Consider the following 20984-nt stretch of genomic DNA (forward strand, 5'->3'; position numbering starts at 1 on the left):
AGAACTTGTTCTATGCTCTGATTACCTTTGGAAAAAACAAACAAACAAAAAAAACAGCAATATGCTTATGTATAACACAGTCCCAATTCAGGCTCCAGGAGTATTAGTTATGAAGTTGCATCTCATTTGCTTCTCAATGCCTAGGTAAAAGTCTCCCTCAAAAAAAAAAAAAAAAAAGGAACTAATCCTATGTCACTGGAAACTCTCTGGCACTTATCTTATTTTCAAACCACAAAACAAACTTCAAAGGGATGTGTGTTTTCCCCATGGGTATACCTATACTGGAAAAGCTTCTGTAGTTAAACTTAACAGCCTTTTAGAATTCATTGAAAGTGGTGTCAAACTACTTGGCTTTTTAAATCTTGTCTAGCAAAAGTATAGGAGTTCTTCATGGGAAAAAGGCAAACAAGAACAAATGCATCAAAATAGAATATTAAGTTGCTGTTGTTCTGAAAGAAGGAATTTCATGCCAGAGTTTAAGAAACGCTTTTCCACTCTAGGGGTTATATACACTAGGGGATTTTACTCATAGAAAGAAGAGGTCATTAAAGCAGAAGTTGAGATACCTGTGTTAGAAGTTCCTTAAGTTCCTTACTCAGACTTTTACAGGACTTTGGAAGAATTATGGAGTCTTTTGACAGGACAGCAGCACCCCTTACCTCATAGTGTCCTGAATAAATAATACTTATAAAAAAAGAATCACAGTGCCAATTTACAACAGTGTGAGAACTTACAGAAATAAGTCACTACTAGTAAAGTCAGATATAGAAATTTTCTTAAGGTAGATACAATTTTGTGGAAAAGCTTTGATTACATTAAGAGTACAATAGTTATGGCATATTGGAAGTAAGGTTCATACATGCACAGGAGCTTAATTTAAAAGAAAAATCAGATGTATAGGCAATATTTTGCCTTCTAGCATTACTTTGCAACTTTTTATTTAAAGAAAGTAAAAGAACGCTCTCAGATCATCATACTGCAACTATGGGGATAGCATTATAAAGGACATCCTCGCAAAGATAGATAAGCTGTTCAGAAAGAACACTAATTCTTCTTGAGGATGAACAAAAATTACTTTCCAGCTCATCTTCGCTGTAAGTTGATCTTTCACTTTATAGTAGAGGCAAGATGGTTATTAACAGAATTCATACCTTCTTTAAGCTAGGAAAGATCATATATATACCCTTGACAGTGGCTGAGTATTTCAGACCAATTCAAGAGAACACTATTTTGTCTTAGCACCATCATGAGCTTCCTTTTGACTTCAATTCATATCACTGGAACAGAAAATATTCGTGGTTCTAGAATCAGAACATTCTTACTCGTCATGATACACACTATAGCTACACGCACAGTAGAACAGCTATATTGTACGTATAACCTTTCAGGACGTTATCTGATGTGTGCATTAAACTTTAAAACGTGTATCTAGTCCGAGAACACTGTGCTGGTTTTGCCTTTGTCCTACACTCAGCATCCTGGTTTCTAATACAGTGTTCTCTAGATCAAGTGATATTACTAAGTTATATTACTAACTATATTTTTTCTGCCTCAAACTCAGCTGTAAAAGAAGATTTTCTTCATCACCATTAATTAAGGTTCTGCAAGCCAAGCCAGGCCCCTGCTGTCACCTGTGCAAGCTTACTATCTTCAAATCAAGACACATATGGAAATTATTTATTCTCCTTGCCAATATAAAATCAAGGAATTGGAAGTTTACGTGAATTATTCTGAAAATGTACACACTTAAAATGCATTGTGCATTTTCATCATTGTCCTACAATTGCTCCAAAAGTGTAATATTAACTCTTCAAAAGGTTATCCTGACTATGCAAACTTCTAGGGAATACTAGTCATATTAGGCATACCGATCAGATCCCACTTTGTGCCCAGTTACATGTTTTACCAACACAGTGTTTGTTGATATTCTTTTTTTTTTTTTTAAGAGCTAGTGACATAAGTCTTTTGAATGTATTTGGCCTGCTCTACTTCTTGGATCAAAGTGGATTTTCATTTGTTTTAAATATAGCAATGCTGAAATCTGCCTCATAGCTCTAACAGAATGAAAAGAAAAAAAAATTTCCTATGCCAGTCCTGCCTAAAGCCATAAAAACATTTTTTTTTTTTATTTTTTTCACTTTGGTTGTGCAGTAGTCCTGTGACTGAACAGAAGTTATTGCTCTAAACATAAATGACTACTTATTTTTGCAAACCTGTAATCTGTAGCGAAATCAACAAACTCTGAGCTATGAGTTGCCTGGTAAGTTTTTAGTTTCAATTTTGCGGTTGTTTGGCAGAAGATCTGCATCACTGCTAACCATGCTGGAAGGCGTCCTAAAATTTGAAACATGTATTCCTACCGCTTTCCCACATAAAAAAGACAGACTTCTGGAGTCAGTGATGAGCAGATTAGAGTCTTGCATCTTAAACAAAAAGTGTGTTAAAGAGTTTCTTAAAAGGGCTTTTGGCAACAGCAGCAAAATCTGAAGGATGAAGGCACAGATCATTACACATAAGGGGCTAACCTCAAAAGCTGGTTTGATCTTGTATAGTACTTGTAAAGTATTTCCACCCCACCTGTGCTTTAATAGCTTTTATGTGATAATTATGAAGGGCAGCAAGACCGATGAGTATATCTGAAGATGGGGCAAATGACATCCTACCAGAAACTACCAGAAGTGTTTTACTCTATATGATTCACATCTTCCTAAACCATGATATGCTAAAATTCCATAAAGCCACATAGCAATCCTGATAAAGAAGTAAGTTTCAAAATGTAAGTCAGGTAAATTGCAACAGGTATTAATCTTGCAAGAGTTCCTCTTAATTACCGATTATTATTTAGACCATCACCGTAAATGAAGCTTTGTCCAATTCCTTGGTTTTTTCCTAGCCTTAAGAAATCATAAAAACATAAATGCCAGGCTTTCAGTGAGCTGAGTAAAGTGCCTTAACGAATTCAATGAGGTTACATATCGTTCTTTGCACAACAAGAACTATAACCTGGCAGTATCGGAGCTTACTGCATTTTCCCCATATTTTTATATTTTAATTAAGAACGTAAGATATGCAAAATACTGAAATCCCTACATTTTGATGGGACAGACACATGACTAATTTAAAATAGGTCATTTTGAGCAAACTCCTGAAGTTATTTAGTTTTTCCTGGATTAAATATATTCTATTAAATTCAGCAGTGAGTCTGTCTTAAGAAAAGTCTGATATTTAAATCTGAAAACAGAAATGCAGAAATTTCAGTTTAGCAATCTGCAGTAAACCAGAGCCCGTCCAGAAAACAGGATTCAAACGGTAGACTCGAGTTTAATTTTTCAGACAGGCTTCATAAGGCAGCACTGAAGCAAGGAAAGGCAGATGCAAAGATGTAGACAGCGATGCCAGATGCTACCCAATCATCTGCCACAATATTAGCATACGGTTGGTAGTGCAATTCAGACAAAGGCGGTAAAACAAAAACAGTGATAAACAGAACTTATCTAAAAAAAGTTTTCAGCTGGATTCATTCAAAAACCTCAAGAAATTCAGTGTTCTTCCTCCACATTTAGAGACCTTTTTGCCAGAGGTTTCATTTGGTTTAGTAGTGACATGTGATGGGTCAAATGATGCCATATTCAACACTGACAGAAACCGACTTTTCCATTAACTGGTATCAGTGAGAGGGAGCAAGCACGATTTCTCACTCCTCCAGCTGGACAGCAGAAAGATTGAGTCCATTCACTGAGACAAAAGGAGGCTGCTAGCTCTGCTCGGAAACAGTAACGTTTGGGAGAGGTTTCAGGTGTGGTTCTTCAGATGTATATAGAGCTATAAATAGAGGTGCTGTGGTAAGAGGTTAGCCGTTGCAAAAGAAAGCTTCCTCTGGTGTGCAGCAGGCTGGACTTACAGAAGCATGGCCTAAGAGCAAGACTTCAGAGTGTATTTTATTTCTATATGGAGAAAAGAAATAATTTTTTCAGTTTCTGAAAGCAAGCAGGAGAGTGAAACAAAACTAGGTTGCTGTTGCTTCTCTTGGTTTTACTATAGTATGTACTGTTATAACTAGCCCATTATAGGGGCAAGACTTCTCTGATTTTCACATCCTTTTAACTTTGCTAAAATTTCAATTCTTCTTACTAATGGTGAGCTTCTTAATGAACTCAGCATTTTTTCCCCCTCAATAATCTAACTATATTGGTAGGCTATCTCAGGTATAAGTTAGGATAAGTCTGACTTAGTTTAAATGCAGTTATCGTTCTTCTGTTCATTTGGTTTGGGATTTTTCCCCTCCCCTCTCTCTCTCTCTCGGTTGATTCTGCTACACTGAAGCGCTAAGCTCAGGAGAGCTGTCACAGGCAGCGTGCAGCAGTGCCAGTACTCCTCTCCCAAGGAACACCAGGCTAAGGCGCCCCTGGCAAGCTCCGCTAGCTCCGCGGCTGCCCTGAGCCTAGGCTCTGCGGTTAGCCCCGTGCTCGGCGGCGGGGTGGAGTATCGCCGCCCAGAGCGCGGCTCCTCCCGAGCGCGGGGCACGGCTCGCTGCCCAGGACGCTCGCACATGCGGCAGAGCAGCCCCGGCGGGGAGACCTGGCCTCCCGCCGGCTCTGCGGGCGCCTCTTCCCCGCGCTCCCCAGCGCCGGCGGCGGGGAGGCGCCGCCGCCCTCCGCGCCCGGCCCCGCAGGCGGCCGCACCGACCCCGGCCGCCGCCCCCGCAGCCGGGCCGGCTCGGGGCGCTGCCTCAGGGACAGGCGCCTGTCCGCCCCCTCCCCTCCCTTCCCCGACACCGGCGGCCGTGAGCCCCCCCGCACCGCCCTCTGACAGGCGGGAGGGCACCGGCCCCCCCCAACCGGCCCCTGACAGGCGGGAGGGGACGGGCCCCCCCCCCAAACCGCCCCCTGACAGGCGGGAGGGGACCGGGCCCCCCCCCCAAACCGGCCCCTGACAGGCGGGAGGGGACCGGCCCCCCCCCCCAAACCGGCCCCTGACAGGCGGGAGGGGACCGGCCCCCCCCCCCCAAACCGGCCCCTGACAGGCGGGAGGGGACCGGGCCCCCCCCCCCAAACCGCCCCCTGACAGGCGGGAGGGGACCGGGCCCCCCCCCCCCAAACCGCCCCCTGACAGGCGGGAGGGGACCGGGCCCCCCCCCCCCAACCGCCCCCTGACAGGCGGGAGGGGACCGGGCCCCCCCCCCAAACCGCCCCCTGACAGGCGGGAGGGGACCGGCCCCCCCCCCCAAACCGCCCCCTGACAGGCGGGAGGGGACCGGGCCCCCCCCCAAACCGCCCCCTGACAGGCGGGAGGGGACCGGGCCCCCCCCCCCCAAACCGCCCCCTGACAGGCGGGAGGGGACCGGGCCCCCCCCCCCCAAACCGCCCCCTGACAGGCGGGAGGGGACCGGCCCCCCCCCAAACCGGCCCCTGACAGGCGGGAGGGGACCGGCCCCCCCCCCCAACCGGCCCCTGACAGGCGGGCGGCGGGAGGAGACCGAGCCCCGACCCTCCCCTGACAGGCGGGCGGCGGCGGGACGCGACTGGGCTCCCCAGCGGGCGGCCCCCTGACAGGCGGGCGGCGACCGGGAGCCTGACAGGCGGGAAGGGACCGACCGTGACGCCGCCAACGGCCCGCGGACAGGCGGGCGGCGGGAGCGGACGGACCCCTCAGCCCCCAGCGGGCCCCCGAGAGGAGGACGGGGGGCAGGTGGCTGACCCAGGGGCGCCGGCCCCGGCGGCGGAGCGCTGGCCCCGGTCCACCGGCGGGGCCGGACGCGTCCCGCCGGTGGGGGAGGGGGCTGTCAGCGAGCCGGGCAGCCCCGCCGGCACGTACCTGAAGTAGTAGACATCGCTCTTGCCGGCGCTGAGGCCCGACTTGCGGATCACCTCTTCCTTCTTCCAGCCCGGGGGCAACGCGGGGCAGTCCATCCTCCCCTGCTTCTCCATGCACCGGGCGCAGGGCCCGAGGCGGAGAGGGGAGGGACGAACGGGGAAGGGGCTTGCCCGACTCCCAACCCCGGCACTCGCAACAAGAGCTTTATTGTTCCCGGACACGGCCGGGGCCGGGACCCCCTGGCGATGGCGGCCACGGCGCGCTGCTCGGCGCCAGGAGCCCGGGCTGCGCGCGCAGCCGGCGGAGCGCTCGCCCGGCGCCCGCTTCCGTAACTGAGCCCCGGAATCCGTGTCATCGGCCTTCCCAGCCGGGGCACAGAGCGCGTCCTAGAGGGGCCAGAGCGGCCAACCCCCGCCGACCATAGAGAGCGCCGTAGGCGGGCCAGAGCGGCCCCGCTGCCAGCGCCGCGGCGGGCAGGCCCCGCCGGCAGCCGTCCCGTCCCGTCCCGTCCCGTCCCGTCCCGTGGGGGCCGGCAGCGGCCAGAGGGAGCCGCCGTGGCCGCCTGCGCCGGCGTCCTCAGCATCCTAAGGGCGTCCTGCGAGGGCTGGAGGGGTTTAGGCTCTGCCGTGACGGGCGCTTTAGAAAACGCCAGCGCAGAACCGTGCCAGGCAGACGCTGATGCACAACAGGCGGTAACAGTTCTTCGCGTGTCAACTTGTCGTCCGGGATGAGAGAAGCTGATCGCTAACGTCTTTTTTTTTTTTTTCTGGGACATGCTGCAGCATTAAAACCTATCAGAAAGGGATCTCTCACAAAACTGATCTATCATAAATTTGAATTCACTTGTTATTTTCTTTTTCAAAGTGTCTGTTAACAAAACGTATTTTCTTGGATCCCCTATTCCAAGTTCAGCGCAATTTATTTGCATGGTATACAGTTAAACTACCAAGATGAAGCCTGAGGAATTCTCTCTTCTGATTTATTAAATTCCAGAGCTTTGCTACAAGCCTTAGTGATACTAAAAAGTGACTGCTGTCCTCCTGCTTGTTTAAATCTCTCCAGAAAAGGCATCTCTTGAACAGTGTCTTACAGTGAGGCAGTTTAACTCATGATCCACAGATTTTGTCTAGCTCTGGACATTTTTTTACCATGACGTAGCATTATCCTGTTTTCTTACCATCTATTTCTGTAACAAACTTCTGCACTAAGTTGTCTAGATACTGAACAGTCCTTGTTAATAACAAGGAACTAATACCAATTACTTTATAATAGAGTTATTGCTTCCCTTAAATCCTATATGCTTCCCTCATAACGTCCTAGGGTCCCGATTGCTATCACCGGCCTGCCTGCCCCGTTCCCTCTTTGGAGATGGCTGCTCAGCGCCTGAGGAGCACCACCAGGAAAACTCGCTGTGCACGCCGGTGCTGACAAACCGGGCTCGGACTGATTCGCGTGGGTGACTGGGCATCGGGGGGCGCTGCCGGTGCTGACGAGCGGAGCTGGGCAGCTCCGGTAGCGTCCGTGCGGCAGGCCGTGGCCTCCGTGGAAAGCGCAGGTCTCGTCCCCCGCTGTCCCGGTCCTGCGCGGCCGCCCGGGCTGGCGCCGCGGCCGACACCTCCTCGCGGCCTCCGCATTGGCAGTAGCAACTCCGCGGGCGCGACCGGTCGGCCCCCTCCTCCGCGGGGCGGGCGCCGGGCGGGCGAGCCAAACTCCGGGAGCGCGGCCGCTCGGCCGTCCCCGCCAGCGGCGGCGGCGGCTGAGGGAGCGGCTCTGCGGCGGCGGCTGAGGGAGCGGCTCTGCGGCGGCGGATGAGTCAGCCCTCAGGCGGCGGTATGGAGCCCTTCCCGCCGCCCACGGAGGACGACGAGGAGGAGGAGGACTGGCTTCGCCCGCAGTCGGACGGCAGAGCCGCTCCGCCCGCCCCGAGTGAGCGCGGGCTGCGGCAGCGGCGGTGGCGGGGCGGGGGAAGCAATGGCGCCGGCTGAGGGCGCTGAGGGAGGCGGCGCGCGCGGGATGGGGGGAGGGGGCGGCGGCGGCGGTGGCGGCTCAGGCGCGCGCGCCGGCTGTGGGGGGGAGGGGGGGGCGGCTGAGGCGCGCGCGCCGGCTGTTGGGGGCGGGCGGCGGCGGCTGAGGCGCGCGCGCCGGTTCTGGGGGGGGGGAGGAGGGGGGCGGGCGGCGGCGGTTGAGGCGCGCGCGACCCCGCTGAGGTGAGAGAGGCGGCGGCGGCGGTTGAGGCGCGCGCGCGCGCCCTCTCTGAGGTGAGGCGGGGGGGGGGGCGGCGGCGGAAGCCCGCGCCTCCCCTGCTCGCCGAGAGGCGGCCGGCGCTGACAGAAGCCCGCCTCCGCCAGCCCCTGTCCTGAGGTGAACCGCTGTTGCTGCCCTGCGTTGCTTCCCCTCCCGTCGCTGTAGGGGAAGGGGAAGCGGGGAGCTGCCCCCCGGCGGCCTCTCTCCCTGCGAGCGAGCTCGCGGGCTCGCTGGCAACTCGCGTGGGCCTGAGCCGAGGCCCCGTCTTTGCGCTTGAAGAGCGGATGTACGGCCGAGGTTTTGCAGTACTGATAAAGGGCTGTGTCCGTTCCCACGGATGATTGCAAGGCTTGGGTATGTTATGTGTTAGGAACGCGGAAAAAAACATCAGTAGAATAAAAAAATACAAGTCGTGGTGGATGTCATTTTAATATATCGAGTTGTATATTTAGATACGTTTTAACTTAAAGTAAGTTTCTTCTGTCCCAAGAGAACAAAATTGAATTCTCCAGGAGAGAAGAACTGACCCTTCAGAAAGCTGCACAGTCTGTAAGGCGAGAGCAAATACCTCTCCTCAGCAAGCATTAACCTTTACTTGTGCTGGTAGTCAGTGGCTCAGCAACTCAATTCAGTATTAAAAAAAATAATTTTTTTTCTTTGTGATCCTGCTGATAATCCCCTTCGCTTCTCCACTTAACTCAGCTGACTTCAATAAGACATTTAGAAAAAACAATATTTAGAAATGGACCAAAGTCTAAAAGACTTTATTTGGACAACATCAACTTTTAACTAGTTCTTTCAGCTTACAGATATAATTTTTTTTTTTAAGAAACAACTTGGCAATTATTTTTTCTGTAGTAGGGTTTGCTGTTTGTTAGATGGTCAGTTGCTGCCTTTATTGGCTGCCTTTGGAAATGCTTCAATATCTGTATCTCATAAACTTTTTAGAAAGTGCTTTGTTAACTTACTTGAAAGCATTCACAAGCTGAAATTTTGTGAAATTTGTGAAGGGTATACTCTAAAAGAGCTAGTTCTTATCAGTGAAGCATAATATTGACATCTTAGCTGAATTGAAACAATATATTTTCTGGAAATATATTTAAAATGAGTCTCAGTACTCCACTATGAAAGGATGTTTTGTCAGTAAAATCATGTTCTAAAATGATTCAGGGTGAAAAGAAATCCAGCTGACCCTCTGATAATAGGGGAAAATGCTTATTAGTATGCACAGTTGCTATGGATGAATTATGTTCATAAGAAATTCTAGAAGTAATGCAGTGCTACAATTAATATAAAACTTCTTGCAGTATCTCTTTGCTAATTTGGTTTTTTTTTTTTTTTAGAAAAAAGTTTGTTACCCCATATATAAGACTGCTAGTAATTTTTAATCTTTGTTTACTTTCCTTGCAGCAGGCCCCAGTAAGTCTCTGTCAGCAAGAAATACAGCATGCAGAGTGATTGTTCACATTGACTTGGACTGCTTTTATGCACAAGTAGAAATGATCCGTAATCCTGAATTAAGAGAGAAGCCTTTAGGTATGACTTATTTTGCTGCAGGTTAATTTTGGGATTATATGTATTCAAGCAGAAGAAACTATGGACATGCCTGCATAGTAAGATGTAGACAGTCACACAGTAGCTTTAACCACATCCGGAGTGAGCAAGGTGCAGGCTAGATTCTTATGTAGCTGTGTGAGTACAAGACTAATAAATCCTCTTGAGGAGGAGTACAGATGCTTGCCAGCATCTCTGAACAATTCTGGGGATTGGAGATGGTTTATATCATACGTGAGAGGGCTGAGCTCCACAAACAAGCCTGTACCTTTTGACACGCTCACGCTCAAAGCATACTTTATTCCATTCAGAATTTAAGAATAAACGCAAGGCAGTCAATGTCTAGGATCAGTGGAGAACGTACTTCTTAAATTGACTACAGAGCAGTTTTCCAGATACGATTGTTTGAAAAGGCCCAAAATGGGGAGCAATATTAAAATGGGGGAAAAAATAGACATAATGTTTTAAAATGTTCTTGCCATCAAGTAACCAAATCAAGAGATGTGTCTTTCTCTTAGTTTTGTAAAATAAGATTAATGCTTTTTGTTTGCTTGCTTGCTTAAATGTTACATTCTGATCAAAGCACGTGCATTGCAGTTTTTGGCAGCGGTGTGAAAGTACTGTGGCCTTCTGTGACATACAGAGAAACCTAAATTTTTTAAATCATTCAACCATTATTTTTCAGGTGTGCAACAGAAAAACATTGTAGTTACCTGTAACTATGAAGCCAGAAAACTTGGAATTAAGAAACTGATGTCTGTCAGGGACGCTAAAGAGAAGTTTCCTCAACTGATACTGGTTAATGGAGAGGATCTAACTCAATATAGGGAAATGTCATACAAGGTTACAGGTACAAATTAACAATTATTCAATAGAGGACAAAAGCTCTCTGTTAAACTCTGTGCACCTGCATGCATGTGTAATAGTGTTACTATGTTGTATTTTCCTGCTCTAAAAGTTCTTAGGAGAACGAGCCTTATGCTATGGTGATAATACTTACTGTTGTGCAGTGTCAGCTTAATATGCCATAAAATAGGCCACTAGATTTGGTTTCAGTCTGTGTCAGGCATTACATATAAAATTTCATGGGATCTGTATGCTGTATTAGGATTATGCCCATATACTTCTTTATTAAAAAAAAAAAAAAAAAAAAAAGATTCCTAAGGATTTCAGTAATAAATTTCCAAATAAGTGATGGAGAACAGAATCCTGATACCTGCAGCTGGGTGAGCTTCTCTGATACCTCTTAAACTTTAGAGTTTAACCTTAACTAAGTGATATGCCAGCATTAGTTACTGTTTTTATCACTACCAATGTTAATAAATGTAGTAGTAATAATTTAAAGGTGGAAGCCCACATGCTTGGTAAACCAGGATTCCCTTGGACAAAGTATCACAGAGAACTATAGTCTCCAATCTCAAAAAGAATTGAGGAAAGAACTAAAACATTAGAGAGAAGAACAGCAGATCAGAGACAACTGTAGGCTAAAGAGATTTTTCTCTTTTTCTTTTGTTAAATAAAAAGATATTTAAAAGATTTAAAAGTGTGGGGTGTTTGTTTTGTTTTGTTTTGTTTTTCTTAATCCAGAAGGGAACACCATCTCTATTCATGCAAGCGTCCTACTTGAATGCATGGGGAATTTGCTGTGGGTTGGTGCAAATATGAAACCTCAGTTTTAGTTGTGTATATATTATCCTTGGTTATTTTTTCCTCCTAGATTTGTTGGAAGAATTTTGTCCACTAGTGGAAAGGCTTGGGTTTGATGAAAATTTTGTGGATATCACAGAGATTGTAGAGAAAAGACTAAAACTACTACAACAAACTGGATGTTCCCAAGTATGCGTGTCCGGCCACATATACAATAACGAAAGTGAGTTAAACCTTCTTTCTATTTGAAAAATACTTGTGAAGTTGAGTATAAAGTATCTGTTTGCTTCTAAGTGTTGTCTAAAGCTGAGCAGTTAGCAGCTTCAGTTGCTCTAGGCTTGTTTTCCATGCTTGGGAATGCATGGATCACAAATGGGAATCAGTGTTACGATTAGCTGGTACAAAGAGTAAGTCTGCAGCAGATGAACATGCACAGTGATTTGGGAGAACAGTTTGCTGTTGTCCTTTTTTTTTTTTTTTCTTCCCTTTAAAATAGTTTTAATGTACTAAGACATTTAGCATTTTAATTGAGTTTGAACTTTATTGCCAGTTGGAAACATTTAATGATTTTTTTTTTTGTTGTTTATGAATTAAAAGTAAGGTTTTGCTACAGCCTTTAGGTCAGGAATAAAGTTACTGAGATTGAAGTAGCTAACTTAGCTGCTTTATACATCTTTATTGTGACCATTGTTTCTCATGTGTGCATGTGGTATATATACTCTGATACTCATTTCTTATATTAGGGAAGAAAGCAATTTTCTTTCTTGGACGTAATGTTACTTTGAGCTATTTCTATGGTTTTGAATATGGTTTGAGGAGAAGGGGAAATGTGTGAAAAGTCCTTTTCCTCATTACTGTTTGCATCTGAGTAATAAAAGCTTAGGTAGAAAGCATTCCTAAATCTCTGATTTGGTTATATTGATGCAAGAATCTGATTTAACACTTTCCTTGATATCTACAAATATATTTTATATTTGAAATACTCCCTACACATTATGCATCTTTGAAAAGTATTCCTCTGGTTTTGGAAAGTAGCATTCTCTCTTTTACCAGGATTTGTGAGATAGGCGTGAGCTTAAACTCGGATGATGAAGCCATGGCAATACCACCTTACCCATGGGACCTGTTTCTCATACTGTTTTAATCCATTTTGTAAAAAATCTCCATGTCTTAGAGAATTAGCTAAATGAGTACTTACATTCCAAGCCCCGCTTTCCTTCTCTTTTGCAGCTATCAATTTACAAGATACAATGCATGTAAGACTAGCTATTGGATCTCGGATTGCAGAAGAGTTGAGGGAAGCTGTGCATGCTAGATTGGGCCTCACAGGCTGCGCTGGAGTGGCTTCTAACAAACTACTGGCTAAGCTGGTTTCTGGTACCTTTAAACCAAATCAACAAACAGTTCTTCTGCCTGAAAGCTGTCGGGATCTAATATGCAACCTTGAGCACCTCCACAAAGTGCCTGGTAAGAGGGTGGTACAATAAGCATTGGTGGAGAGCATATTGAGAGCTCTTAAGAATATGAGAGAAACTTCCAAAATTTTAGCTGAAATAATTTTACAGTCTAGTTCTTGAAAGGGGATCGGAGGATTTGGAGGTGTGTTTAGGGTTTTGTTTTTCATTTCTTACACTGTTTCTGAATTTTACTTTGCAGAAGCAATGAAAACGCTTCAGTTATTTTAATTTTTAGTTGTGTCATAGAAGTCATACAGCATTCTTTAGGATGCCTTCAAAAAGCCTGAGAGACTACCTTTCTAGTTACTCCATGCTGACGCTGTGCTATTGGCCAAGAAATATTGATCTAGGCTACAGACTTTGGCAGATCTTTTGTTCTGTCCCAGTGTGGTTTTTCTAATGGCAGATTGCAAAACTTGGAATAGAAACTCACCAAAAATTTTGCTGAAAAACTTGCAATACAGTAATGAAAACAGTTACTGTCAATACTGAATCCTACATGGGCAGGCAGTTATATTTACCTATGAGTACAGATTTTTAATATTGGGTGAGTAATGATGCTTTCAAAATATTTTAGTACTTTATTTACAAGATGTATAAATACGTTTTGTTAAGTTTTGCTGATGGCAGATAAAGTGTATACAATTATAAATGGTACTGAGGTGAATGGTAAAGCACTTATTCACTGTTTTCCACAATATAAGAGCTGAAGCTTTCCAAATGGAGGTATCAGTCAATATGCATAAGCTGTTCTACACTAGACAAGATTATATCGTAGAATTCATTGCCCCCCAAGCTTAGGAGATTAAAAGAACAAATAAGTTTTAAAGTTATAGTACAAAAATTGTATACTGAATTGGTCAGTCAGTAGCTACTAAAAGTGACTTTTTTGTTAGATGAAGTCTTGAACTCAGGAAATGTCCCACCTGTTATCATCTTGGAAGATCAGCAGAAGAATCTGCGTTACCCTCTTGCCTTTTATTTTTTCCCCGAGTTCTGTGCTACTGGCTGCTTTTGTCAGCAGGATAGTGGACTAGCTAGATGTTTTTGTTGACCAGTCTGAGAGTTTTTAAAGATAACTCACTTTACATAACTAAAGATAACTTTAATGACTTTCACTTTTCTGTGTATTTAATATACATTTTATTTAGGCATTGGCTATAAAACTACTAAACGCCTCGAAACGCTGGGCCTTAAAAGTGTGTGTGATCTCCAGGCGTTTCCATCTGCTATATTAGAGAAGGAGCTTGGTGTTTCTACTGCTCAGCGTATCCAAAAACTCAGCTATGGAGAGGATGACTCCCCTGTGACTCCATCAGGCCCTCCTCAGGTACAAGTATTGTTCTGAAGTACTTTTGAAAGAGCAAAAAATTGCTTTGATTTTTATACAGCTTCACTAGAGTAATTGAAATGGTTCCCAATTATAGTGGTACTTTAATGTAACAATTCCTACAGTTTTGTATATATATTCCCTAGTATAACTTATGATATATTAATGTGTAATGCTCCTGAAATTCAGTTGAGCTCTGACTGTCAAAGGTATCTTAGATTTAATTCTACATATTTAATTTTGATGCGAATTTTGAGCTAATTATAAAATTGAAAGGACTAATGTGTTTTTTTCAGTCCTTTAGTGAAGAAGATTCCTTTAAAAAATGTTCATCAGAAGTGCAAGTTAAAGAGAAAATAGAAGCATTGCTTGCTAACCTCTTAGACAGGTGACTGTCTTCAATAGCTCTTTTTGCTGACTGAATTTGTGACGTGAAACGACTCTGAGCGTATGTAAGGTTTGTCTCATGCTCTATAACATTTCTTCTTTCAGCAAAACGCGCTTGGAAGGACAGCACCTGCCTTTCCAACTACTGTTCCCCTTTGGTCTCTTATCTCAAGTCATCAATTGTCCTTTTGCGTTGCCTCGTTTTCCTCTTAACTGTCTTTCATATCCTCCTTCCCCAGCTGGCTGCCAGCTATTCCATTCCCATGCAGCTTCCCTGAAAAGATTTTTACGTTATTCCCTTTGCTGATTCTGTTCTATTGCTCTGATGATGCATCATGGTATTTTAGTGCATCTTTGCTAATCTCCCTTATTTTCTATGACCAGCCATAGATCTTCTCTTTCCTTTCTGTGTGTGACTTCCTCTAATTGCAGTCCCTTAGTTATCACCACTTACACTTGTCTGCTGTTAGGCAGCTCATTTTTCTGTTAGGCTGGAAGCCATTTCCATTTCTTCCTCCTTCCTTTGCCCCATGAATCCAGGCAGTATACAAATCTAGCTACTGCAATTTGACAACTGACCAGAATATCAGAGGACGACAGGATGGGCTTACTCTTTGATTTCTGTGACTTTCCTGTCCTCTCTTTCTGTCCTGTGACTCTAGTTCATTTTACAAAGATAAATGGAAAGGAGCAATATCCTAGCAGCAATGAACTGTTCTGTGATTGTTTTTCTTTTACTGTGCCTCAACTTGCTGTTCTGACTTCTGAACCCCTCTTTGTGTCACTTCTAAATAACCTGTCTCCCTCATCAGTTTGATTTTTTTTTTTCTTTTTTGCTCTACATAGTTTCATAGTCTCCTCATGTCTTTCCAAGTCTTAAAATAACTACAAGTCTTAACGGTCTTCTACCCCCACATCTATGTAAGATTAGCAATAGATATAGCCAGTTTAGTTATATTAACATTGTGGATAGGGAGCCTTTTGTCTGCCTATCGGACTTTGCTCAGTAATCATAAAATCTGGATTGAGGCTGTTCTACATCCCATCTTGTTCATAACATTTAGAATTAAGAAGTCTTGTGTAGGGAAAATATCTGCATGCCTTTTGGATTCTGAGAGAAACAATTACACACTTTGTTTCTTTGTTTTCCCTTCCTTCTAAAGCTAACCTTCTGCCCCTAAAGCGGTGATATTTTCTTGAAAACCCAAAAGAAAAGCTAAAGACTTTGGATTATACGTGGTACAATTGTAAATGCTACACTACTTTTAATGTAGTAAGTACAGAAATATGTGGTGGTTTTGCAGGCTGATCCACTTAATTTTAACACTCATTTCAGTTGACAGCTCTGTGAAACAGTATTTACAGAGTGTTGAACTTCTAACGGGGGGGTAATTAAGAAAGCCAGCTAGGACCCAAAGTTCCCCATATAATCCATGGAGATAAGGTAGGAATTGAGAGAGATCCATAATGTTTAAATTAAATGGCCTTGGAACCTAAACTCGATGATGTGACAGTTTCCTTGACCCCCTGAAAAATACTTGTAGTAATGCTTATCGTTTTGTGCATGTTAACGTTCTATAGAATACACAAAGATGGAAGAAAACCACACACAATAAGGCTGGCCACCCGCCAGTTTTCTTCAACTAATAAATGGTTTAATCGGGAAAGTCGTCAGTGTCCTATTCCACCTCATCTCATTCAGAAATTTGGAAAAGGTAAACTCTGAATTTTTGAAAGTATCCACTTTGTGCTGCTATCTTTTAACTTGTCTGAAAATTGTACGTTGCGTAAAGATTTTAAATGTTGGTTAACTGGTGCTGAGGTCAGGTGTGAGCATTAGAACAAACCTAGAAGAAGTACAAACAGTGTTTTGAGGAGAGCTAATGAATATACTCAGGTGCTTTTTGACTGTCAAAGTAGTACATGCTAACTGGATTAAGATGAAAATCTGAGATACTTTATCTGTTTTACTGAAAAATTCCATTATTTAGTTTCATAATATCCCTTAGGCCTAATAGTTGGGAGCTTTTCCATTATTTGTAATGGATGCATCTTGAGATATGCTAAAAATATACAGAAATTCACTGTAGGAATAACATCTGTGTTACTGTCAAGTTTTAACTCAGCCTTGCTGGGTTAGTAGCATTAAGTTGGAAGGTGGGTGGGGGATGTTGTTTCCTACATTAATTATCTGCTTGCCTATGCTATGGATTTGAATTATGTTCCCAGATAAATGGAATCTATTATGTAATAAAATGTCTCTTTTTGATGTACTTTTTAAAATTAATAACACATAGCTCTCATCTTTTTCAAACTTAAGTTTTCCAACCTAACCAGCAATTGCAATTCATTTGACACTCGAGGAGAGGGGAGATAAATCTGAAACACTGCTATACTAGCATGCAGAATCACTGTTCCCTGACTTGCTTTATTAATCCCTGAATTATTTCTCACAGTTGGGTGGATTCCTGCTATGTTGGAGGTGACTAAAAATTATTGTTGTTCTCATGTAGTCAGGCAAATACCAGCACAGTTTATTGGGATTGCCAGTGTTGATGTAGTGTCGTATACCTGCGTAGCCCTGTAAAGGCCCTTTTTCGTAGAGCTAGACCATTGCTCAAACCAATTCAGCTTGGCAAGTATTATGTAATTATTCTCTCCTAACTGAAGTACATAATATTAAGCTACCTTTCCAGGAATAAGATTCAGCATTTTGCGGGGAGGAGTGGGGAAAGGAATGCAGTCTGCATTCAGTTCAGGGCATACCTGACAAGGCAAAACAGAAGTCTTAATGACCTAAGCTATATTGATTAGGGGTAAATCTCTAGGACTGTTATTTTAACAGATTATTTCGGAAACCTTTAGCAGGTGTTTAGCACATAATACTTGAGGAACTCGCCCTGTGAAATGAATAAAGGTTTTAAACTTCTTAGCTTACTACTGATCTCTATTTTTGTCTACACGCAAAATGATGAAAGTTCAGAATGTAAAATTAAGAGTGCCTAATATTTTGCCTTTGTACTTTGCTACTTAAATCATAATCTCTTTCAGTTGTTTACAGAAGGCTTTTGATTACATACATTGCTTTTTTTTGTTTTTGTTTTTTTTTGTATTAGAAAGCAGCAGTATTATATCCCCATTGGTTGATATTCTAATGAAACTCTTTCGAAAGATGATAAACGTAGACCTACCATTTCATCTGACGCTTCTGAGTGTCTGCTTCTCCAACCTCAAAGATCTTCCTAGCAGCAAGAAAGGATCAATTGGTTTTTATCTAACAGAGGTGTCACCACCTTCAGCCTCTGGTAATAATGTCCAGGTAAGTTGAAAGATACTGAAAATTTCTTTTCCAGGTAAGTAAGTTCTGAGATGATGTTTCTGTCAATATAGATTTAAACCTTAATGCTTTGGAAGCTTTAGGATCACAAATTGTATTTGTGTAGTAAAAATAAAGATTCTTTTGGAGTCTTCTGAGCGTTACTTGTTTGCTTTCTTTCTTTAGTTATTATTAAATATGTTTCATTCAGCGTAGCGTGAATGGGACAGCCAGCTAAGTTATTGACCCTTTAGACTGAAGAGAACAAATTCACTAAAGGAAAAATCCAAAACTAATCCCTGAATTTAGCTCTTGATTCCAGTAAGATCTGCCATCTGTTTAGCAGTTGTGAAACAACAGGTCAGTGATTCAGGTACAGTCACGCTGAAGTATCTTTTCATATTTTGCATCTGAATATCCTGGAGCTAGTACTTCTAGAGTAGCTGATCTACAGATCATATTTTGGTGGAATTGATTTAAATTTGATTTAAAGACAAACTCAGAGACAGAACTTTAATTTTTACCTCAGGTAAAATCTCACTGATGTTTATAATCTACCTTGTTGTTATAAAAATGCATTTACAGTGGTCATTTCTGTTTCTGTGTGTTCATAAGTCTCCCTGTTCAGACTAGAAATCAATTAAAGATTCAATTGGCCAGTAGTGTTGGCTTCTGATCTGGTGAGCTTCTAATTGCTGCTCTGAACTGAACAAAATCTCCCTCGCAGCTGTACACACTAGACAGTATAGGAGCTGTGGAAATATTTAGCAGTGTTTCCGTAGACAAGGTCTGTGGTTTTGATATGTCATACAAAAACTTAGTAACCTCAAACTTACTTTGTATAATGAATTTAGTGTTTTTGTCCTGACATAATAATTTTGCATATTGATACATTTCTGTTTCTTTACTGCTGAGGAATATGATGAATAACACTACATTGTATATTCTAAAGTTCCGCCAAGGTTTAAAACAATAAAACGTAACTTCAAAATATTTGCTCCTTTAAAATAAGAAGAGAAGCCCCATGTGTATCTGCCTTCAAGATCTATGTTTGAAAATAAGATTAGAAAAAAGACAGGTTAAGCATGAGCCAGCAGTGTGCCCTTGTGGTCAAGAAGGCCAATGGTATCCTGGAGTGCATTAGGCAGAGTGTTGCCAGCAGGTGGAGGGAGGTGATCCTCCCTCTCTTCTCAGCCCTGGTGAGGCCTCCCCTGGAGTACTGTGTCCAGTTCTGGGCTCTCCAGTACAAGAGAGACATGGCACTCCTGGAGAGAGTCCAGCAGAGGGCTACAAAGATGATGAGGGGACTGGAGCACCTCTCCTATGAAGAAAGGCTGCAAGAGCTGGGCCTGTTGAGCCTGGAGAAGAGAAGACTGAGAGGCGGTCTGATCAATGTGTCCAAGTATCTGAAGGGAGGGTGTCAAGAGGATGGGGCCAGACTCTTCTCCGTGGTGCCTGGCTATAGGACAAGAGGCAACAGGCACAAACTGAAACACAGGAAGCTCTGTCTGAAGATGAAGAGAAACTTTGTTACTGTGAGGGTGACTAAGCACTGGAACAGGTTGCCCAGAGAGGTGGCGGTGTCTCCTTCTCTGGAGAAATTCGAAAGCTGTCTGGACACAATCCTGTGCAATGTGCTTTAGGTGACCCTGCTTGAGCAGGGGGTTGGACTAGAGGATCTCCAGCAGTCCCTTCCAACCTCAACCGTTCTGTGTGATTGTGTGTGTGACAACGTTACTGATCATAAGGAAAAAAAGATTACAGTCTATTAAAGAAGGATTTGAAGAATTCACTGTTAGTAAGTAGTAGTCTACACAGAACACGTACTTATGTTTTATTATGTACATTTTATGCCACAGGAAACGGAAGATGTCTCACAGGGCCAGGCAAGCTCTTCCTGGAGCCAGAATTTCAACAGAACTGGAAATACACCAGTGAGGAAACTTTCAGAAGAAAAGCAAAGCTGTATAAGAAAAGCTGGAATTCTTGACTTCCCATTTCATTTGTCTCCTGGTGACATTGACCAGGAGGTCTTCCGGGAACTTCCAGAAGATATTAGGAAAGAAATTATTTCTGAAAGAACAGGAGAAACGATCCCTACAGAGAATGTTTTTAGTAGGCCGTCACTGTGTTTTCCAAAAGAGATAAATAGCACTTCTCCAAATTCCAAAAGAGTAAATGATGATATGAATGCTTCAGGGTGCAGTATATACTTCAGATCAGCTCATGACTCTGCAACTGCTCTGGCACACAGCTCCAGCGCCAGTTGTTCTTCTGAGTATCCTGGAAGTATATTGATAGATGGCGATATAGAAAAAGACGCGACTGACTCGCTGAATTTCCGAGAGAGAGATGTGCTGGCTCTGGAAGTTGGAGCCAGCCAAACTGTTCTGCCTGCACCTGTCTTCAGTAAAGATGAGCAAGCCTTTGGGACAACTTCTGAGGATAAAACCCATGGTAGCAGAGAAGGAATCGTATTTCCCCTTAATGTTGACCCAAAGACTTTTTTTGAACTACCTGCAGATGTGCAAAAAGAACTACTAGCTGAATGGAAGAACCAGGAACTTGCATCTAAAATGTTTATGGGTAAACCTCCTGAAAAGCCTAAAGCAAACAGAAGAAGAAAGAATACAGCATCGTGTTTTTCACAATCTAACAGTTTACTAAGATATTTTAAACCACAGTGAAACATTTTTATAATACAAGGGCACTACAAGAAGGGGCACTGAAGACAGTTCACTTTATGAAGACTTAATGTAAATTGTAAAGATGTGAATATTAAAAATATATTTTGGTAACTTTAGACATAATATCTACTAGTGATTTCTTTAAGAAGTAACTATTCCATCTTGTTTTCCTTTGACGTTTTTAGACTTGCACATCATTTTGTGAGAAAGCATGACTTGATCAGATAAATCCTACATTGTCCTAAAATACTACAGTGTAGTTTGCAAAAATGCCATTTAGTATTCACTGTTAATGCCTTAACACACTGACTGTGGGGGAAAAGAGCACCTTTTGAATTTATTTTGTTAATTTGTACTATTTCTCTGTTAAGCGTTACAGCAACTTGGGAGGGCAGGAAGCAGTAAAGATGAAAACTCTGTACACGCTATTCTTTAACTTGCACCTTTGTGTCTGTGACTTGTAATGTAAACTGACACAGCAGTCAATATTTTTTGCAGTTAAATGGTAACTGGAAGCATTAGAAATACTGAGGAGTAAGGCTGGAAGC

The 20984-nt window shown here is 43.5% G+C and overlaps 2 protein-coding genes across 4 annotated transcripts in view; one reads left to right on the top strand and one right to left on the bottom strand.

Annotated features, from left to right (window-relative positions):
• The window catches only part of LOC138064366 (methyl-CpG-binding domain protein 2), a 43433-nt gene extending 36831 nt beyond the window's left edge, over positions 1 to 6602 (bottom strand). Inside the window, exon 1 of the mRNA XM_068926476.1 lies at positions 5815 to 6602. Within this exon, the coding sequence (XP_068782577.1) occupies positions 5815 to 5927 (113 nt within the window). The 5' untranslated portion in view covers positions 5928 to 6602. The remainder of the gene's footprint in view (positions 1 to 5814) is intronic.
• Positions 6603 to 7564: 962 nt separating this feature from the next.
• LOC138064367 (DNA polymerase iota-like) lies at positions 7565 to 20563 on the top strand. 3 transcript variants are annotated; one of them, XM_068926477.1, is made up of 10 exons: positions 7565 to 7740; positions 9469 to 9594; positions 10298 to 10462; positions 11330 to 11482; positions 12490 to 12726; positions 13868 to 14046; positions 14343 to 14434; positions 16015 to 16148; positions 17550 to 17752; positions 19609 to 20563. In XM_068926477.1, the coding sequence occupies exons 1-10, from the start codon at positions 7623 to 7625 to the stop codon at positions 20434 to 20436; spliced, it is 2235 nt and encodes a 744-aa protein (XP_068782578.1). In that variant the 5' UTR covers positions 7565 to 7622; the 3' UTR covers positions 20437 to 20563. The 3 variants fall into 3 exon arrangements, with proteins under 3 accessions (XP_068782578.1, XP_068782579.1, XP_068782580.1); XM_068926478.1 differs by having other exon boundaries at positions 9472 to 9594; XM_068926479.1 differs by lacking the exon at positions 7565 to 7740 and adding an exon at positions 8276 to 8412.
• Positions 20564 to 20984: the final 421 nt, after the last annotated feature.

This window comes from Struthio camelus, chromosome Z, assembly GCF_040807025.1.
Source record: "Struthio camelus isolate bStrCam1 chromosome Z, bStrCam1.hap1, whole genome shotgun sequence".
NCBI lineage: Eukaryota > Metazoa > Chordata > Aves > Struthioniformes > Struthionidae > Struthio > Struthio camelus.

Coding starts and splice junctions, on each gene's coding strand:
- LOC138064367 (XM_068926477.1), top strand. CDS start 7,623: ATGAGTCAGCCCTCAGGCGGCGGTATGGAGCCCTTCCCGCCGCCCACG. Junction 11,483..12,489: donor CCACATATACAATAACGAAA/GTGAGTTAAACC, acceptor TCTCTTTTGCAG/CTATCAATTTACAAGATACA. Junction 14,435..16,014: donor CTTGCTAACCTCTTAGACAG/GTGACTGTCTTC, acceptor AACGTTCTATAG/AATACACAAAGATGGAAGAA.